At 45.9% G+C, this 19,602-nt stretch overlaps 1 protein-coding gene across 2 annotated transcripts in view; it reads right to left on the bottom strand.

Moving 5' to 3' along the window:
• The window catches only part of TNPO1 (transportin 1), a 280,036-nt gene that overhangs the window by 146,638 nt on the left and 113,796 nt on the right, over window positions 1-19,602 (bottom strand). For both annotated transcript variants that reach the window (XM_063963878.1, XM_063963879.1), the window contains exons 5-12: window positions 15,656-15,789; window positions 14,213-14,294; window positions 5,107-5,229; window positions 4,162-4,280; window positions 3,695-3,755; window positions 3,420-3,588; window positions 2,733-2,885; window positions 1,711-1,936 (exon numbers count right to left, since the gene is read on the bottom strand). In XM_063963878.1, coding sequence (XP_063819948.1) covers window positions 1,711-1,936; window positions 2,733-2,885; window positions 3,420-3,588; window positions 3,695-3,755; window positions 4,162-4,280; window positions 5,107-5,229; window positions 14,213-14,294; window positions 15,656-15,789 — 1,067 coding nt within the window. The remainder of the gene's footprint in view (window positions 1-1,710; window positions 1,937-2,732; window positions 2,886-3,419; window positions 3,589-3,694; window positions 3,756-4,161; window positions 4,281-5,106; window positions 5,230-14,212; window positions 14,295-15,655; window positions 15,790-19,602) is intronic.

The raw sequence follows: 19,602 nt of genomic DNA on the forward strand, positions 1-19,602 counted from the left end.
CCAATCATGAGTCGGCGTTGCCGACGGCGACACCACAATCATCTGCTCCACCTCCTCCTTAGCTGAGCCTTCCGCATCAGACATGCCAACACACTCGTACAGACACCCACACACACACACACACACACACACACACACACAGGGATATAGTTATAAGGAGACAGTTCCACAATAATGCCCTTTGGAGAGACAGAGAGAGAGCATGCCAGCACACACCCAGCGCCAACTGACACTGGAAAATAATGTCCCAGATAACAGCGCTTTTATATTAGATTACTGTGTAATACACTCACTGCGCCTTACAAGTGCCCCCTCCTCTTTTCATCCCTGTGTCACAGTGTTCAGCAGGGGAGAGACTGGGGAGCCAGCTTCTCTGCAGATCTCTGTGGAGAAAATGGCGCTGGTTAGTGCTGAGGGACCAAGCTCAGCCCCCTCCGGCGGCGGGCTTCGGTCCCGCTCAAAATATTTCAAACTGGCGGGGGATATAAAGAATTACTGCCTCCGCAGTGTCTATGCCAGATACAGAGGTTTTATTGCTGCCCAGGGCGCCCCCCCCCCCCGTGCCCTGCACCCATCAGTGCTTGCTAGTGTGTGTAGTGTGTGTAGTGTGTGTGGGAGCAATGGCGCGCAGCGTTACCGCTGCGCGCTTACCTCAGTGAAGATCCAAAGTCTTCTGCCGCCTTGAAGTCTTCTTTACTTCTTATACTCACCCGGCTTCTATCTTCCGGCTCTGCGAGGAGGGCAGCGTCGCTGCTCTGGGACGAACGGCGGTGGGAGACCCGCGTTCAGACTCCCTCTGGAGCTAATGGTGTCCAGTAGCCTAAGAAGCAGAGCCTATCACTTAAGTAGGTCTGCTTCTCTCTCCTCAGTCCCACGATGCAGGAAGCCTCTTGCCAGCAGTGCTCCCTGAAAATAAAAAACCTTACAAAATTCTTTCAGAGAAACTCAGGAGAGCTCCCCTGTAGTGCACCCTATCTCCTCTGGGCACAGGATCTAACTGAGGTCTGGAGGAGGGGCATAGAGGGAGGAGCCAATGCACACCCATTCTAAAGTTCTTTATAGTGCCCATGTCTCCTGCGGAGCCCGTCTATACCCCATGGTCCTTACGGAGTCCCCAGCATCCTCTAGGACGTAAGAGAAAAACAAAACATAAAAAAACAAATATAGGAAGGCTCATTTCTTTTCAGAGGAGCAGCTATGAACCATCAGTAGAGTCACTGAATTGTAGTGTTACTAGAAAAGAGATCACAAAGACAACTGCAAATGGACATTTTGTGCAGAAGTACAAAGGAAAAATAAAAAGTTAACCATTTTATATACATTTGTTTTGAATTTGGCCAGTGCCTACAGAAATCAGTAGAAAACCTTTAATCGGTAAAATGTATAATTCCATGCCAACTGCTTGGCTTTCTGCGTCAATTGAAGTGGGAAATATCGCAATTCATAGCGAATTTGCAAATACACATTTCCTGAATTCTCCTTGCTCTACAGGTCACACATTCTCAGTCTGCTAACGAGCTGCAAGGCGACATTTTAGGAGTGGGTGTTTCTTTGAAATAAATAAGTGGAGGGTTACATGACAATTTCTCTTGATTAGATTATGTGAATTGTTTGATGCAATACAGGTCACAAAACATGGGAGATATGCTCAAAATGGAATTTTAATAGCTCACTCAGTAATTGATCTAGACAAATACAAACATAGCATACCTGCAAGCAGCTTCTTGTACTCTCTTGTTGCTGTCAAGGATACGTTTTAGCAGCTCTGTCATTAATGGCTTTAAATACATGTCCGGGGGCTGGCTAACTACCCAGTGTGCATAGCGGCTAAGGGTCCAGCAAGTAATGGAGCGTACAAGAGCCTTCTTATCAGAAAGGCACTGAATAAGGTGAGGGATAAGCTCAGGGAGGTATGGAATCATACCCTGCATGCAACCTAAAACAGAAAAAATTTACACGTTTCAAAGTTTAGCCATATGTAGACATGGAAACCAAATATGTTTTACCAGCACTCAAGAAAAAAAAAAAAACAGCATAAAAGTATTTTTGTTTTGCTTCTCTTCTGGAAAATATAGTCCAGAAATGAAAACAGACCTATATTGTGTTGATTGTCAAGAGACAGCTGTTATTACCTTACACACCTAAACTAGGCCGTCATTTCATGCAAAACACCTATACCAACCTTAGCATTTCAAAAAGGGATGAAGATAACAGAGTCCATCTAACAGGTCTCTATGCAAGCACAGAAAACAGGCTGACAAACAAACTAAACAATATGGTTAAAACCCTGCAACCTGTAGGTTAGTACTAAAAGCCAATTATGCAAATAGGATTTTCTTAGAAGATATTTCTCCTGGAGATGTGTAGGTTGGAAATATGAATAACCTACCACCTTAAACGCTCAGTCAGAGCAATGCTAATTAGAAGCATTTGTTAAATAACAGCTATTGCAATATTAATGCCACAGAAGATGCTGCAAACCTGTGTCAAACATAAAACCCTTAGTATTTACTGTTGGGCTAAGATGGTTAACAGGGCCAAGTCTCAAATCTCTGATTTATATTACAAAGAGATTTTCTTAAAGAGGCTCAAAAACTTTGGAATTTTTGACAAGTACAGTACTCTTAAAAATTCACTGAATTACACAATTATATAAATTAGCGAAGTGTAGATCTAGTCAGCACATCGGTTGGCATTTTCTTAACAAAAAAAAGATTAACAACAGAACTAACCTTCTGCAATTGCGCCAAGAACCAAGATTCCAGACTCCTTGACTACCCATTCCGGATGGAAAAGAAGTTCTTTTAATAGAGGCAAAATGTGTGGTAAAAGATCATCCCGAAACACATTGGCAAGTACATCAAGAGCTGCAGCTGAACATTTCCCTAGAAGAGAAGACAACAGTATTTGGTAATTTCATAAGTAACATGTTTGTTATTGCTCGTTATGTTATTCTAGATTCCTCATTAAGCAAAATGTTCATGCGCATTTTAAACAGAGTACGTGGCTTCTGAAAAACCATATTGGCTTTCTAATACAATTGTCAATTAAAAATTTACTGAAGCATCAAAAATATTAGCAGTTCATAAAGTTACCAACAGGTTTATCAGCATCATATAAAGAACTAGGGGGTTTATTCATAAAGCAGTGAAAAGTGTGACGTAGGGAGCCAGTTGAGAAGTTGCCCATGGCAACCAATCAGTGCTGAGGTAACATTTCTAAAAGGCATTCTATAAAATTATACGTAGCCGCCGATTGGTTGACAAGGGCAACTTCTCCACAATTTTCACTGCTTCATGAATCGACCTCTACATATCAAATGTTCAGCTATTTTCATCAGTCACCGACAGTCAGTTCACGGTGCATGATAAAGGGGGTGTTATTTTACAAATCAAATAGTAAATTAATTCCCAACTAACTTATATTCCAGTCTGAGATTGTCTCATCATCATCAAGGTCGTCGTCATCATCATCATCCTCCTCAATTCCATCCTCCTCATGTGGCTGAGCCACTGTTCGTGATCTGTGGAATCGGGGCCGTATGTCCTGCTCACTGTCAGGAACAGCTTCATCCTCTTCTACATCACCCTGTATAATGGGCATTGACATATCACAGAATTAACACCGACCGTCAGATCACATGGGTTTGGTTTTTTCTTTTGCTATTATTACAGTGCTAGACCAGAGTACTCACCTTAAGCAAGATAATATCTATTTCTGAATATTTCATCCCATTTACCAAGACTGGTATCAACCTAGAAAACAAATATGATCGATAAACTAAAAGCTTGGGGAGACAGCGATATGCTGTATATATGTATAACAATCCAGACCCCGGCACTCCATGTAAAACAAGATAGCAGTGCTAGTGCCCTCACAAACAGTTCATATAATGCATCACTATCCTGATAATAGTGCCAAGAAAGCACTAAAATGTTGATAATTAAACTTTGTTTTTGTACTTCTTAGATTTTAGAGCTGCGTGCCACACCTAAGCTAAGTATAATTTGCGTGGGGTGCTGTATTAACAATTTACTGATACCGAAGTTGGAAAGTGTCCAGATCATAAAGTGAGGAAATAGACTCAGCACAGGGATGAGGGAAAGGCTGCAAACAGATTAAATGTATATGTTTATATAACAAAGATGCAGAGGTACTCACTTTGCAAGATGTCTACATAGAACTTCTTTGCAGATTGGTTGCTCAGCAAGAGTAAGCCAAAACTCACAAGCCTCTAAAGCCACATTTTCGTCTTGGTCCTGCGTTCTCAGCAGCATGTACTGTAGTTACAGGTGGGGGTACAAAAATCAAAATCACGTAACTATAGAAATCAGTGACACAATATTCAGCAAACGTAACAAAACAAGCTTTTATTTGCTTTCTAGGATCTAAAAATTATAAATAGTATAAATATTCTTCATCTTATCCCTTTGTACAGGCAATGAGTAAACCATGTGCATATTCAAATTGGATCCAATGATAAAATAGGTCTACAACCTTCTGGAAGCAACCACCACTACAGAGATAAGCTGCGTCTCGACAACAGGTGGGCAGCAGCAGTAATTGCTCCCACAGGTCCAGTATGTAATACCGGTTGTCGGGACCCCAGCAGTCAGGAGAGATGCCAGAATCCAGACGGCGAGCGAAGCGAGTCCCCTCATGGGCTCCCTGTGTTTGCCTCGCTTCGGACCCGGTGAGGAGCTTCGCTCGCCACACTATTATATTCCCCCTCGGGTGGTGGATTGGAGAACCACCAAAGTGGGAATTGGAGTCTTTGGTCGGCATTCCATCGTCAGTCTCCTGTCGGGATCCAGACAGCCGGTAAATTAACTGCATCCCGCTCCTAGTGGTCACTGCACTTTGATCAGGGCACTGCTGCAATTGACTACAGATGAGGAGGCAAATGAGTCATCACCTTAGAGATGGACTAAGAGAAGATGACTATTCTAAATATCCTTTGCCCAGTCACAAGCACCTACTGTCCCTGGTGTGACCACCTGAGGTGATCTATTTCCAAAATGCATCTATAGAACCTTCTTTACAGTCAGTCCCTGTTTTTAAAAATACAAAAAGTTGTCATGTAAAACAGTGCTAACAAAGACAAACCTCCACAATGTTGTGCATGTGAGGGAGCAGGCGGTCCATTCGCACTTCCAGCAGCATGACAAGCGCCCTGCAGACATTTTTACGAACCTCTGATTCTTCATCAGTGGCCAAAGCAAACAGATTCTGCCAAGATAAAGGGTTTATACTCACCACAAATATTGCACCGTCATTATATACAATACACATATGCAAAATAAAAAGTATATAACTCCCGGCCCGATAAAGCTGGGTACACACCAGACTACCTTGGATTGTGGCAGACAGCACAACCAATGGAACTATACGTCGGTCGGATGTACACACTGAAAGATATAGTGCATGATCGCACAGAATATCATTCAGTGGCCACACCAAGGAGTATGGTGGCGTTATAAATACACAGTCACATCTGCCTGCATTAGAAGATGCAATGAACGACCAGCGGGAGCGTGCACGTCTCTACACACTAGCCGATGTGCACGATATAACATTCTTTGTGTTTTTCAAATACATTATACAGTGAAAACTCCGGCACAAACGGCAGTATGACAGGAAAGGCTCTGCCTCACCCCACAGCACGTCACTGGTGAATAAACAGCACAAGTGCACCCAGTAGATTACTATATTAAGCCATAAATACTGTATTCAAGTTTCAGTGAAAAGGAGATGTTGTACTATTTAATCTTTAAGGAATATAGGTACAGAACGACAAGATTATGCCTAAAGGGTTACTTGCATTTTTATAAAGCATGATACTGTATGCACAGCTTAGCGGCATTTGTCGATTTGCACTTCCATTCCTATTCCCTATTACAACCTAGCAATAAGCAATGTACGGAAAGGTTCATCAAATCTGTTCAAATGGCTTTAAGAAGCCCAGAAGAGTACAGTGCAGCTCAGCCTGCTGGAAGATCAAACCGTAACCTGTACTTATAAATTGTACAGAAACCAATCCCCCACATATTACTGCCTATATAGAATGTGTTGTACCATGTTGTCAATGAGTTGTACCATAGGGAAGTGGAACATATATAACAAATACCTAACCCAAAAGACACAAGGAGGAAATGCTGGAAGCATAGCAGCATAAGGCAACCTATAAGCTGGGGTGTACAGTAGGTAAGGTACATTGCAAGGGATGTAAAAGGAGACATGATGATAATAAACATTTGTAAGGTATGGGACAAGGATACACCTGTGGACAAGATGGGATTAGGTAAGAAAACAAAAGAAGGAGCATCCTGTTTTTGGAACGAGCTGATGAAAGAGTTACAGAACGAGTACGTATGAGTGGTGCACCAGTTTAGTAGGTCGTAAAGGCTTTAAGAGGGGGGGGGGGGGGGGGGGGGGTACTTAGGCTATTTTGTAACTAAGGATGTAGAGTTCGGGTTACGGTGCAAGGATGATGGAAACTCTGTAGGCGGAAATCAGAGAGATTAGAGGTGAAAACTAGTTGTGTTTCAACATTACAACTGAAAGAGTAGAGGAAAAAATAGGATTTTCGTTACCTACCGGTAAATCCTTTTCTCTTAGTCCGTAGAGGATGCTGGGGTCCACATTAGTACCATGAGGTATAGACAGGTCCACCAGGAGCCATTGGCACTTTAAGAGTTTAATAGTGTGGGCTGGCTCCTCCCTCTATGCCCCTCCTACCAGACTCAGTCTAGAAACTGTGCCCGAGGAGACGGACATCTTCGAGAAAAGGATTTTACACACAGAGAGTGGCGAGATTCACACCAGCTCACACATACAAGGCACATCAAGCTAACTAGCTTAAAACGCAGCAAGCGCTGAAACATTACTTACCAAGTAACAATGCAGTACTCCACTAACACGAAGTTGTACTGAACCAAATAACGATAGCAGGAAAACGAGACGCAGGGCAGGCGCCAAGCATCCTCTACGGACTACGAGAAAAGGATTTACTGGTAGGTAACCAAAATCCTATTTGGTACCAATCCACATTGGTACCATGGGGATGTACCAAAGCTCCCAGACCACGAAGGAGAGCGCAGAGGCTCCTGCAGAACTGATTGACAACTTCAGATCATCAGAGGCCAAAGTATCGAACTTGTAGAACTTAGCAAATGCGTTCGACCCAGACCAAGTTGCCGCTCGCCAAAGTTGTAAGCGCCCAGGAAGACCCCACCGTACGAGTAGAGTGGGCCTTAACAGATTTTGGACACTGCAATCCTGCCATAGAATAAGCATGCTGGATAGTGAACCTAATCCAGCGAGATATAGTCTGCTTTGAAGCAGGACACCCAATTTTCTTGGGATCATACAGGACAAAGAGTCCGATTTCCTGTGACGAGCAGTCCTCTTCACGTAGATTCTCAAAGTTCTCACAACATCCAAGGACTTTGACGAAATTGAGGAGTCAGTAACCACTGGCACCACAATAAGTTGGTTGATATGAAATGCCGACACAACCTATGGAAGAAACTGCTGACATGTCCGGAGAACAGCTCTATCTTCGTGAAAAATCAAGTAAAGGCTTTTACAGGACAAAGCCCCCAATTCTGACGCACATCTAGCAGAAGCTAAGGACAAAAACGTGACAGCCTTCCATGTAAGAAATTTGACCTCAACCTCCTGTAGAGGCTCAAACCAGTCCGACTGGAGAACCTGCAACACCACGTTAAATTCCCAAGGCGCCGGAGGTGGTACAAAGTGAGGTTGGATGTGCAGAACTCCCTTCAAAAAGGTCTGAACCTCAGGGAGGGCAGCCAATTGTTTCTGGAAGAAAATGGACATGGCCGAAATCTCGACCTTCACAGATCCCAACTCAGGCCAATATCCACACCTGCTTGCAGGAAGAGGAGAAAACGTCCCAGTTGATACTCCACCGCAGGAAACTTCTTGGACTCACACCAAGAGACATATTTCTTCCAAATACGATGGCAATGTTTAGACGTTACCCCTTTCCTAGCCTGTATCAGGGTAGGAATGACCTTCTTCGAAAGGCCTTCCGAGCTAGTATCAGGCGTTCAACCTCCATGCCATCAAACGTAGCCTCGGTAAGTCTTGATAGGCGAATGGACCCTGCTGCAACAGGTCCTCCCGAAGAGGAAGAGGCCTCGGCTCTTCCTGCAAGAGATTCAGAAGGTCCGCGTACCAAGCTCGCCTTGGCCAGTCTGGAGCAATGAGGATTGCTTGAACTCTTGTTCTCCTTACAAGCTTTAGAACTCTTGGAATGAGTGGAAGTGGTGGAAACACGTATACCAACTGGAACACCCATGGAGACACCAGGGCATCCACTGCCACTGCTTGTGGGTCCCTCGACCTGGAACAATAGCGCTGAAGCTTCTTGTTGAGACGAGAGGCCATCATGTCTATTTGGGGTAATCCCCAAAGGTCTGTTATTTCCTTGAACACCTCCGGATGGAGACCCCACTCTCCCCGGATGGAGATCGTGTCTGCTGAGGAAGTCTGCTTCCCAGTTGTCCACTCCCAGAATGAAGATTGCAGAGAGCGCGGAGCCTCCTGCAGAACTGAATGACCAAACTTCAGGTCCTCAGTGGCCAAAGTATCAACCAGACCAAGTAGCCGCTCAGCAAAGCTGTAAAGCTGAGACATCCCAGGCAGCCGCCCAGGAAGAACCCACCTTACGAGTAGAGTGGGCCTTAACAGACGTAGGACACGGCAATCCTGCCGTAGAATACGCATGCTGGATAGTGAACCTGATCCAGTGAGAGATTGTTTGCTTAGAAGCAGGACAACCACGTTTCTTGGGATCATACAGGACAAACAGTCCGAATTTCTGCGACGAGCAGTCCTCTTCACATAGATTTTCAGAGCCCTTAAAACATCCAAGGACTTTGATGAAATTGATGAGTCAGTAGCAACTGGCACTACAATAGGTTGGCTGATATGAAATGCTGACACAACCTTCGGAAGAAACTGCCAACGTGTCCGAAGCTCAGCCCTATCTTCATGGAAGATCAAGTATGGGCTTCTACAGGACAAAGCCCCCAACTCGGACACACGTCTAGCAGAAGCTAAGGCCAACAAAGTGACAACCTTCCATGTGAGAAACCTGACCTCAACCTCCTGTAGAGGCTCAAACCAGTCTGACTGGAGGAACTGCAACACCACGTTAAGATCCCAGGGCGCCATAGGCAGCACAAAGGGAGGTTGGATGTGCAGAACTCCCTTCAAAAAAGTCTGAACCTCAGGGAGGGCAGCCAACTGTTTGTGGAAGAAAATGGATAGGGCCGAAATTTGGACCTTTATGGATCCCAACCTCAGGCCCATATCCACACTTGCATGCAGGAAGAGGAGAAAACGTCCCAGTTGAAACTCCACCGTAGGAAGCTTCTTCTACTCATACCAAGAAACATATTTTTCCCAAATACGTTGGTAATGTTTAGACTTAACTCCTTTCCTAGCCTGTATCAGGGTAGGAATAACCTTGTTCGGAATGCCCTAACGAGCTAGTACCTGGCGTTCAACCTCCATGCCGTCAAACACAGCCGTGGTAAGTCTTGATAGGCGAACGGCCCTGCTGCAGCAGGTCCTCCCGAAGAGGAAGAGGCCTCGGCTCTTCTAGCAGTAGATCCAGAAGATCCGCGTACCAACACCTTCTTGGCCAGTCTGGAGCAATGAGGATTGCTTGAATCCTTGTTCTCCTTATGAGCTTTAGCACTCTTGAAATGAGTGGGAGTGGTGGAAACGCGTACACCGACTTGAATAATCACGGAGTCACCAGGGAGTCCACCACCACTGCTTGCGGGTCCCTCAACCTGGAACAATATCGCCAAAGCTTCTTGTTGAGACAAGAGGCCATGATGTCGATTTGAGGTACACCCCAAAGATCTGTTACCTCCGTCAACACCTCCGGATGGAGACCCCACTCCCCTGGATGGAGATAGTTTCTGCTGAGGAAGTCTGCTTCCCAGTTGTCTACTCCCGGAATGAGATTGCTGACAGCGCCAACGCATGTTTTTTTGCCAAGAGGATGATTCTTGTTACCTCTGACATCGCAGCTTTATTCTTCGTTCCGCCCTGTCGATTGATGTAAGCCACTGTCGTTACATTGTCCGACTGCACTTGAATGGCCCAATTTCTCAGAAGATGGGCCGCTTGGAGAAGACCGTTGTAGACTGCTCTTCAATCTAGAATGTTTATCGGAAGGCTGGCTTCCAGACTTGACCACCTTCCTTGGAAGGTCTCCCCTTGAGTGACTGCGCCCCAGCCTCGGAGACTTGCACCCGTGGTTAGAAGGATCCAGTCCTGAATCCCGAACCTGCGGCCCTCCAGAAGGTGAGGTAGTTCCAACCACCAGAGGAGAGAAGTCCTGGCCTTTGGTGACAGAAGTATCCTCTTGTGCATATGTAGATGGGATCCCGACTACTACTTGTCCAGGAGATCCAGTTGGAAGGATCGAGCATGAAACCTCCCATACTGTAGAGCCTCGTAAGAGGCCACCATCTTCCCCAGAAGGCGAATGCACTGATGAACAGACACCCGGGCTGGTTTCAGGACATCCCGGACCATTGTTTGTATCACCAACGCTTTTTCCTCTGGAAGAAACACCCTCTGCGCTTCCGTGTCGAGGATCATTCCCAGAAAGGACAACCTCCTGGTTGGTTCCAAATTTGATTTTGAAAGATTCAGGATCCAACCGTATTCCCTGAGCAGGTGGGTCGTGAGAAGGATGGACTGTAACAGCTTCTCCTTGGACGGTGCCTTTATCAGCAGATTGTCCAGATATGGAATTATGTTCACGCGCTGTCTGCGGTGGAGAACCATCATTTCCGCCATCACCTTGGTGAAAACCCTCGGTGCTGTGGAGAGGCCAAATGGCAGAGCCTGGAACTGATAGTGACAGTCGAACAGTGCGAATCGGAGATAAGCCTGATGCGGCGACCAAATCGGAATGCTGAGGTATGCATCTTTGATATCCGGGGATACCAAGGATTCCCTCTCTTCCAGACTTGATATCATCACCCTTAGAGACTCCTTTTTGAACTTGAACTCCTTCAGAAAGGGATTTAGCGATTTTAGGTTCAGAATGGACCTGACCGAACCATCCGGTTTCAGTGCCACGAAAAGGTTCGAATAGTAACCTTTGTTTTGCAGATGAGGGGGGACCGGTAAAATAACCTGTGCCTCCACCAACTTCTGGGCGGCTGCCTGCAGGACAGCCCTGTCTGCCAGCAGAGCTGGCAAGCCTGATTTGAAGAACCAGTGAGGGAGATCATGAAATTCCAGCCGGTACCCCTGGGACACAATATCTTGTACCCAGGGATCCAGGCCGGACGACACCCAGACGTAACTGAAATGTCTGAGTCTCGCCCCCACCGACCTTACCTCCAGGCCGTGTGGTCCACCGTCATGCTTAGGACTTTGATGTACCTGAAGCAGGCTTCTATTCCTGAGAACCCGAAGCAGCAGGTTTCTTGAAATTTTGGTCGACCTCCTCTAAAGAAGGTGTTAGACGGTTTGGCCTTTCTTGTTTTAGCAACCCGAAAGGACTGTGATGCAGCTGAAGAAAAGGGTTTCTTCATAGCAGGTGCAGCTGAGGGAAGAAAAGGTGACTTACCCGCTGTAGTCGTGGAGATCCACGCATCTAATGCTTCCCCAAAGAGAGCCTGACCTGTGTAGAGTAGGGTCTCCACACCTTTCCTGGATTCCACGTCGGCAGACCACTGGCACAGCCAAAGTCCCCTATGAGCTGAGACAGACATGGAAGAAATTCCTGCAGCCATGGAACCCAGGTCTTTCATGGATTCTTCGAGAGATCCTGCCCAATCCTGAATGTTACGCAAAAACAAAATCAACATCAGATTTATTTAGTATCCAAATCTTCAAGACCACTTTACTATAGCTTTGGAAATCCAAGCACTGGCAATAGTGGGACGTAATATAGCCCCTGAAGCCGTGTACTTGGATTTGAGCGTATTATCAATTTTACGATCAGCTGGCTCTTTCAAGGCGGTGGATCCTAAAACAGGTAAAACCACCTTATTTTGAGAGTCTGGATACAGACGCGTCAACAATGGGCGGGTTTTCCCATCCTTCACAGGGAAACGAAACGCCACCAGGACCCTTTTAGGGATCTGGAATTTTTGCTCAGGGCTTTCCCATGCTTTTTTAAAAATAGTATTTAATTCTTCGGACGCAGGGAAGGTTAGCGAGGCTTTCTTATTTTCAGTAAAGTAAGCCTCCTCAACCTGCACAGGTGTTGTATCAGTAATATTAAACACATTCCTAATGGCCTCCATCATCAACTGCACCCCTTTTGCAAGAGATGCTGCCCCCCTCAATACGTCCCCATCACCGTCCTCAGAGCAGTGTCAGAATCGGTATCCGTGGCATATTGCATAATTTGTGCAAGAGTACGTTTTTGGGAATATACAGCAGGGGGCCCTGAGGTAACAGAACTGGGCCAGACTGCCATAGAGTTCTGTAAAGCCTGAGATGCGACTCATTCTGTGCAACCCTAGTAGAAATCTGAGAAATCATAGATTTGATAGAGGATAACCACTCAGGCTCCCTTGTTGGTATCTGTGCTTAAACAGTGCAATCCTGATTACATCGATTGGGATCATCCTGAGAGGACATATCCTGTGCAGCATATGACGCAGAGTCCCTGGACATAGCTTAATGGAGACCACAGACACTCAACACACACACAAGGGAGGGCAGACAGAGTTTCGCCCCCAAGAACGGCAAGAGAGAGACAGAGATTGGAGCCAATCCCAACCAGCACCGACTGTGCACCTTAATAGGCCACACAGCCTCTATACAGCCTCCCCCCTCTTCTACAACCCCCTGGTACCATGAGAGATAGCTGGAGTTGTTCTGGAGGGACTTGCTCTTCACCAACAGCGTTGAGCAGGCAGGAAAATGGCGCAGAACACTGCTGGGTCCGCTCTGAGAAGCTCCGACACCCAAAATGGCGCTGTCTTCCCGCTCTTCACAGGATTATACTGGCCTGAGGAATTATGCTGGCTGAGATCCCGGGACCCCGACAGGCTGTGTGATCAGTGTAGGGTGTAGGCACTGGCTCAGGGCGCCCCTCACAGCGCCGCACTATGTATCGCTGAGCCCCGGAGCACAGTTAGTACTGCGCTCCATACCCTGTTGCCGCCATCTTCACACCGGCCCCCCACTTGCTAGGGGGGGTCGGTGACTCACTCGCCACCAATCTTCTGGCTCTGTAAGGGGGTGGCGGCATGCTGCTGGGGGTGAGCGATCCCCAGTGGCGGGGAACGATCGATCCCCTCAGTGTCCTGTCAGCGGAGATAGTGGCTCAGACCCCGCAGGGTGGACCCCCCCCCCCCCCTTTAATTCCCTTAGTCCCACAAAGCAGGGAGGCTGTTGCCAGCAGCCTCCCTGTAAAATAATAAACTCAAACTTTTACTAAAGAAGCTCTGTAGCGATCCCCTAGCTGTGACCGGCTCCTCCGGGAACATTTTCTAAACTGAGTCTGGTAGGAGGGGTATACAGGGAGGAGCCAGCCCACACTCTCAAACTCTTAAAGTACCAATGGCTCCTGGTTGACCCGTCTATACTCCATAGTACTAATGTGGACCTCAGCATCCTCTAGGACGGGTGGAGTCAAGATTGCGCAGCCTCTCAACCTGGCGATGTTACAGAGGTGGACGTGACTGGTTTGGGACAGAAACTGAATGTTGGGAATGAAGGAAAGCGAGAATAGGGTGACATAGGTTTTTTTTTCCCATACAGTGAAGGCTGTTTTCTACTGAAAGACTTCTGTGAGTATCAATGGAAGCGTTTCAAATGTTGTTTGCCCCTAGGTGTCTATACGAATGGGCGTCTATCAGATCAATTCAACTATTGTTCTGATTAGACTCCCATTAGCTGTGGCAGCCACATATTTCTCGAAGCCGAAAGTGCGTGAAAAAAAAAAGTGTGTTAAGTATTCGTGGTTTGGGCACCAAAACCAGGACTTTAGGTGCCTAATCAAGATCTTTAGACGTGTTTAGCAGCTATGCGCTGCTAAACTACCATCGGGCATCTGATCTGAGCAACAATCTAATTGCTCCAATAGATGACCACTGGGGGTGCACAGAACATTTGAATCACCTCCTATGAATGCATGGCTTGTTATTGAAAATGTTCATCCCAAGACAGACTTTAACACATAGGTTCTTACCTCAATAAAGGAATCAATGTGCAGCATAAGAGCTTGCGTTCTCCCAATGATGAACTGATTTACACAGGCTACAGCATGTGACCTATTTAAGAAAAAAAAAGCAATCTAATCATGTAAATGAATACAAACAGAACACAGGTGCTACCTCGGTCAGTACCCTGAGCAGCCAGCCAGAAGCCATAAGATGGTCAATGCCCACCCGAGTCTGCCTCACTGCAGTCAGGGACTTGCAGGCAACTGGTAAACACCGTCAGTTCCCTCAGCATACTGCAAACCACTACACTGACTGGAGACCCCCCATCTCTTCCATAACGGCACGTGCCTTTGCACACTGTTGAATAAAATAAAAATTTTCATACGCGACAGGGGCGACCCCTTATTATGTGTCCCATTACCCATGTGTGCCTCTGCCCCCCACCCCCATGACCGAAGTGTGGCTCTGATACCCGCATTACCTGCTCTATAGCACAACAAAGACTGTTCGATGCTTTGACAATTTTGTTCGCTAATTAGCCAATTAACATGATCGGTGAGATGATTCATAGCCTGTGTTACTCGGAGCGCTCAAGAAACATTTCAGTGAAAAACCGTTCAAACTCTGTTTATCTCGAACATACAATTTTATTAATAGTATAGATAGAGGTGTGAGTGGTGTTTGTGTGCGGTGGGTGTATGGCCAATTAACATAACAGAAGTTGAATATCTGCACACTCATTTATTCTTATATTGTGGGTGTAGGGGAACAGTCACCCCACAACCACTTAAATAAACCCCCTTTCCCCTGTATTTCAGACAATGCTTGTTAGGTATATGGGGGTGCTGTCAACTACAGTATGCGTATATCAAGGTTAACATGATAGCAAGATGATTCATAGGCTATGTTATTTCATAACCATTGTAGCCTAATAGCATTCTACTTTTTGGCGCCAAGATGTCTTCACAGCGGTTTTTTTTTTTTTTATATTTTGTTTGCTAATTAGCCAACTGACATGATAGAGAGATTATTCACACCCTGTGGGGATCTCAAGGAACATTTCAGTGAAAAACAGTTCAAAATTGGTTTATCACAAACATACAATTTTTGTATTAGTATAGATATAGAAAGGTCTGTGTGTAGCTAATTAACATGATAGCAAGATGAGTCATAGGCTATGTTCTTCCATAGCTGCTCAGCCTCTAATGTGTAGAATAATAGAATTCTACTTTTTGGTGCCATGATGTCCTCACAACGTTTAATTTTTTACAAAAATTGTGTTTGCTAATTAGCCAGTTGACATGATAGCGAGATGATTCATAGATTGTGAGGATCTCCAGGAACATTTCAGAAAAAATATGAGAGACACAAAGAGAGAGAGAGAGAGAGAGAGAGAGAGAGAGAGAGAGAGAGAGAGAGAGAGAGAGAGAGAGAGAGAGAAATTTTATAATACTTATGAAAACTAGTACCTTATTTTTGGACTACTATGTTTGAAGAACTGCAGAAACTTTGGAATCATAACATTGAGAGGCCTTTCCAAAACATCACTGTCTAAGATTTCCGCAGAGTCTTCACAGATTTTCTGAAGGGCTCCAAATGCTCCCTATAAGATACCGCAAGACATTAGGACACTTTTACAAATGCTATATTTTGAAATGAAAAATACATAAAAACTTGCAGTTCACAATAACCGACACAAAATAAATTAGAATTTTGGCCCAAGATATGGCTTCTTCCGATTTGCAGTGTAACCCCTGCCTACAAGGATTAAGCATTCTCAGGGTTTCATCAACATTCATGCTACGAATTACTAAGATCATGAGACCTGTGGCATAAAAAAAATATGTTTGTTTCTAATTGAAAGGCTTTACTGGCAAGAATATTGGATTAGCCAACAGAACGGCTACTTCTAGGCAGGAACAAAAAATGCTCAAGGTTTAGTTTAAAAAAAGTATGATACCAGGTGGCAAATCATCTGCAAAAAGATCATCCTTTAATCAAGAATAAATAAGAACAAAATAAAAATAGTTCCTACAGGATTACACGTCAGGTCTTCAAATCAAGGAGCAGCGTGAATTAGCATCAGGTGCAAATATTTCTCAAAACGGATGCGCAAGTAACTGGCGAAAAAATAGATATTGTACTTGCATTAAATCCTTTTCACCGAGTGCTTTGCTGGTTATAGAGTCTAATAGCAGGAGCTTGGTCGCCTGGCATCTTCAGTAGGTTACAAAGTCATAAAGGACAGAATAAGGGGGAAAGCAGAAGGGTTACTCAGTGGATGAAGCAGAAAGCAAATGTCGCCTACCAAGAACAGCCAGCCTAACAAGGATAATTAACAGAATGTAAAAGGACATCCACTGCCTCAGATACTAAATTAAATCTCCGTTTCAGAGTAGTAAAAGAGAAAAATTATCTAATGTTCTAATTTATTCCACAGCTGTCCCTAAAGGAACATAAGCTGTGCACAGTATGCTAAATCCATAACTGGCATCTTCAGGTGCAGTTGTAATGAATCTGTAAAATTCTGTAAAAATGTGCAATCAGTTCCCTGATGAACTGAGTACCAAATTAATTAACAAGGCAATGGTCTATTTTGAAACTGGTCAACCACGTTTATGAACATTTCAAACGACCCGTCATTTTTGTCCTATTTAAGCTTCCAAATCTGTAGTATGGTCTGTCCCAAAAACCCTTTAATGGGCAACATTTATTAGACATGGGTAGAGTGCCCTCTGCTGTAGAGAAAATCCAGGGATCTCTTATGTTGGGAAGCTTCCAGGTTGTATTTCTTCAAACAGAAAAACGAGTTTTATGGTAAGAACTTACCTTTGTTAAAACTCTTTCTGCGAGGTACACTGGGCTCCACAAGTCTGGACAATGGGGTGTAGAGCAGGATCTTGATCCGAGGCACCAACAGACTCAAAGCTTTGACTGTTCCCAGAATGCACAGAGCCTCCTATATCACCCCGCCTCCCAGCACAGGAGCTCAGTTTTAGTTAACCAGCCCAATGCAGTAGCAGGAAGAGAGACGACAACGGTTAGTAGCCACATACACCACACTCTCACGACAAGAGAAGTGTCAGCGGCTAATGCCATATCAACCCAAAGAAGCTAAGTGCGTCAGGGTGGGCGCCTTGTGGAGCCCAGTGTACCTCGCAGAAAGAGTTTTAACAAAGGTAAGTTCTTACCATAAAACTCGTTTTCTGCTGCGGGGTACACTGGGCTCCACAAGTCTGGACAATGGGGATGTCCTAAAGAAGTTCCTTATGGGAGGGGACGCACTGTAGCGGGCACAAGAACCCGGCGTCCAAAGGAAGTATCCTGGGAAGCGGCAGTATCGAAGGCATAGAACCTTATGAACGGAGGACCACGTAGCCGCCTTGCACAATTAATCAAAGGTCGCACCGCGGTGGGCCGCCCAAGAAAGTCCAACAGACCGAGTAGAATGGGCCGTAATGTGAGCAGGAGCTGACAGACCAGCCTTCACATAAGCATGTGCAATCACCATTCTAATCCATCTGGCCAGGGTCTGCTTGTGAGCAGGCCAGCCACGTTTGTGAAATCCAAACAAAACAAAGAGAATCAGATTTCGAATAGAAGCAGTTCTCTTCACATAGATTAGGAGAGCCCGTACCACATCCAAAGACCGCTCTTTGGGAGACAAATCAGGAGAGACAAAGGCTGGAACCACAATCTCCTGATTAAGGTGGAACGAAGAAACCACCTTAGGTAAATATCCGGGACGAGTCCAAAGAACCGCCCGGTCGCGGTGAAAAATCAGATATGGGGAACTACAAGACAAGGCACCCAGATCCGATACTCTTCTAGCAGAGGCAATAGCCAGCAAGAACACCACCTTAAGGGAAAGCCACTTAAGGTCAGCTGTACCAAGAGGTTCAAATGGAGGCTCCTGCAACGCCTCCAAAACCACCGACAAGTCCCATGTAGCCACAGGCGGGACACAGGGAGGGTGGATACGCAACACACCCTGAGTGAAAGTATGAACATCAAGTAAAGTCGCATTTTTTTCTCTGAAACCACACCGACAAGGCAGAAATATGAACCTTGAGGGAGGCCAGATGCAGGCCTAAATCTAGGCCCAGCTGCAGAAAAGCCAAAAGTTTGGCTGTACTAAACTTTTAAGCGTCATAATTGTTAGATGCGCACCAAACAAAGTATGAATGCCAGACCCTATGGTAAATCCGAGCAGAAGCCGGTTTCCGGGCCCGCAACAAAGTTTTCATGACCTCTTTCAGAAAAACCCTTAGCCCTCAAGACGGAAGCTTCAAGAGCCACGCCGTCAAAGATAGCCGAGCTAGGTCCTGGTAGACACAAGGGCCCTGAACGAGGAGGTCTGGGCGTTGTGGAAGTAGAAGTGGACGCTTTGACGATAGGCCTTGCAGGTCTAAGAACCAGTGCCGTCTGGGCCACGCCGGAGCTATGAGAAACAGATTTCCTTTTTCTTGCTTAAACTTCCGAATTACCCTGGGCAGAAGTGACACCGGAAAGTACACATACGGCAGCCGAAACCTCCACGAATGCTGCTTGAGGGTCCCTTGTCCTTGCTCCGAAAACCGGTAACTTGTGATTGTGTCGAGACGCCATCAGATCCACATCTGGAAGACCCCACCTTTCCACGAGGAGTTGAAACACTTCTGGATGGAGGCCCCACTCGCCGGCATGCACGTCCTGATGACTGAGAAAGTCCGCTTCCCAATTCAGGACTCCCGGAATAAATATTGCCGGTAGATGGCGTTCTGCCCACTGTAGAATCCGTGAGGCTTCCTTCATTGCCAAACGGCTTCGAGTGCCGCCTTGATGATTTATGTAAGACACTGTGGTGGTGTTGTCCGACTGTACTTGAACAGGACGGTTCTGAATTAAATGCTGGGCCAGGTTAAACGCATTGAAGACCGCCCGCAACTCCATAATGTTGATTGAGAGGAGAGATTCCTCCTTGGTCCACCGACCCTGTAAGGAGTGCTGCTCCAGCACCGCGCCCCAACCTCTTAAACTGGCATCTGTCGTCAACAGGACCCAGTTGGATATCCAGAAGGGACGGCCCCTGCACAATTGTTGGTCCTGGAGCCACCAGAGCAGCGACAGACGGACCTCCGGAGTCAGTGAGATCATGTGAGACCTGATCCGGTGAGGCAGGCCGTCCCACTTGGCTAGAATCAGCTTCTGGAGGGGGCGAGAATGGAATTGAGCAAACTCCACCATGTCGAATGCTGACACCATGAGGCCCAGCACCTGCATAGCCGAATGTATCTATACTTGCGGACGAGAAAGGATGCAACGAATCCTGTCCTGAAGCTTCAGGACTTTCTCCTGAGACAAGAACAACCTCTGGTTGTGAGTGTCTAACAGCGCTCCCAGGTGCACCATGCTCTGAGCAGGGACCAGGGAGGAT

The sequence above is a fragment of the Pseudophryne corroboree genome, chromosome 1 (genome assembly GCF_028390025.1).
Source record: "Pseudophryne corroboree isolate aPseCor3 chromosome 1, aPseCor3.hap2, whole genome shotgun sequence".
Taxonomy (NCBI): Eukaryota; Metazoa; Chordata; class Amphibia; order Anura; family Myobatrachidae; genus Pseudophryne; species Pseudophryne corroboree.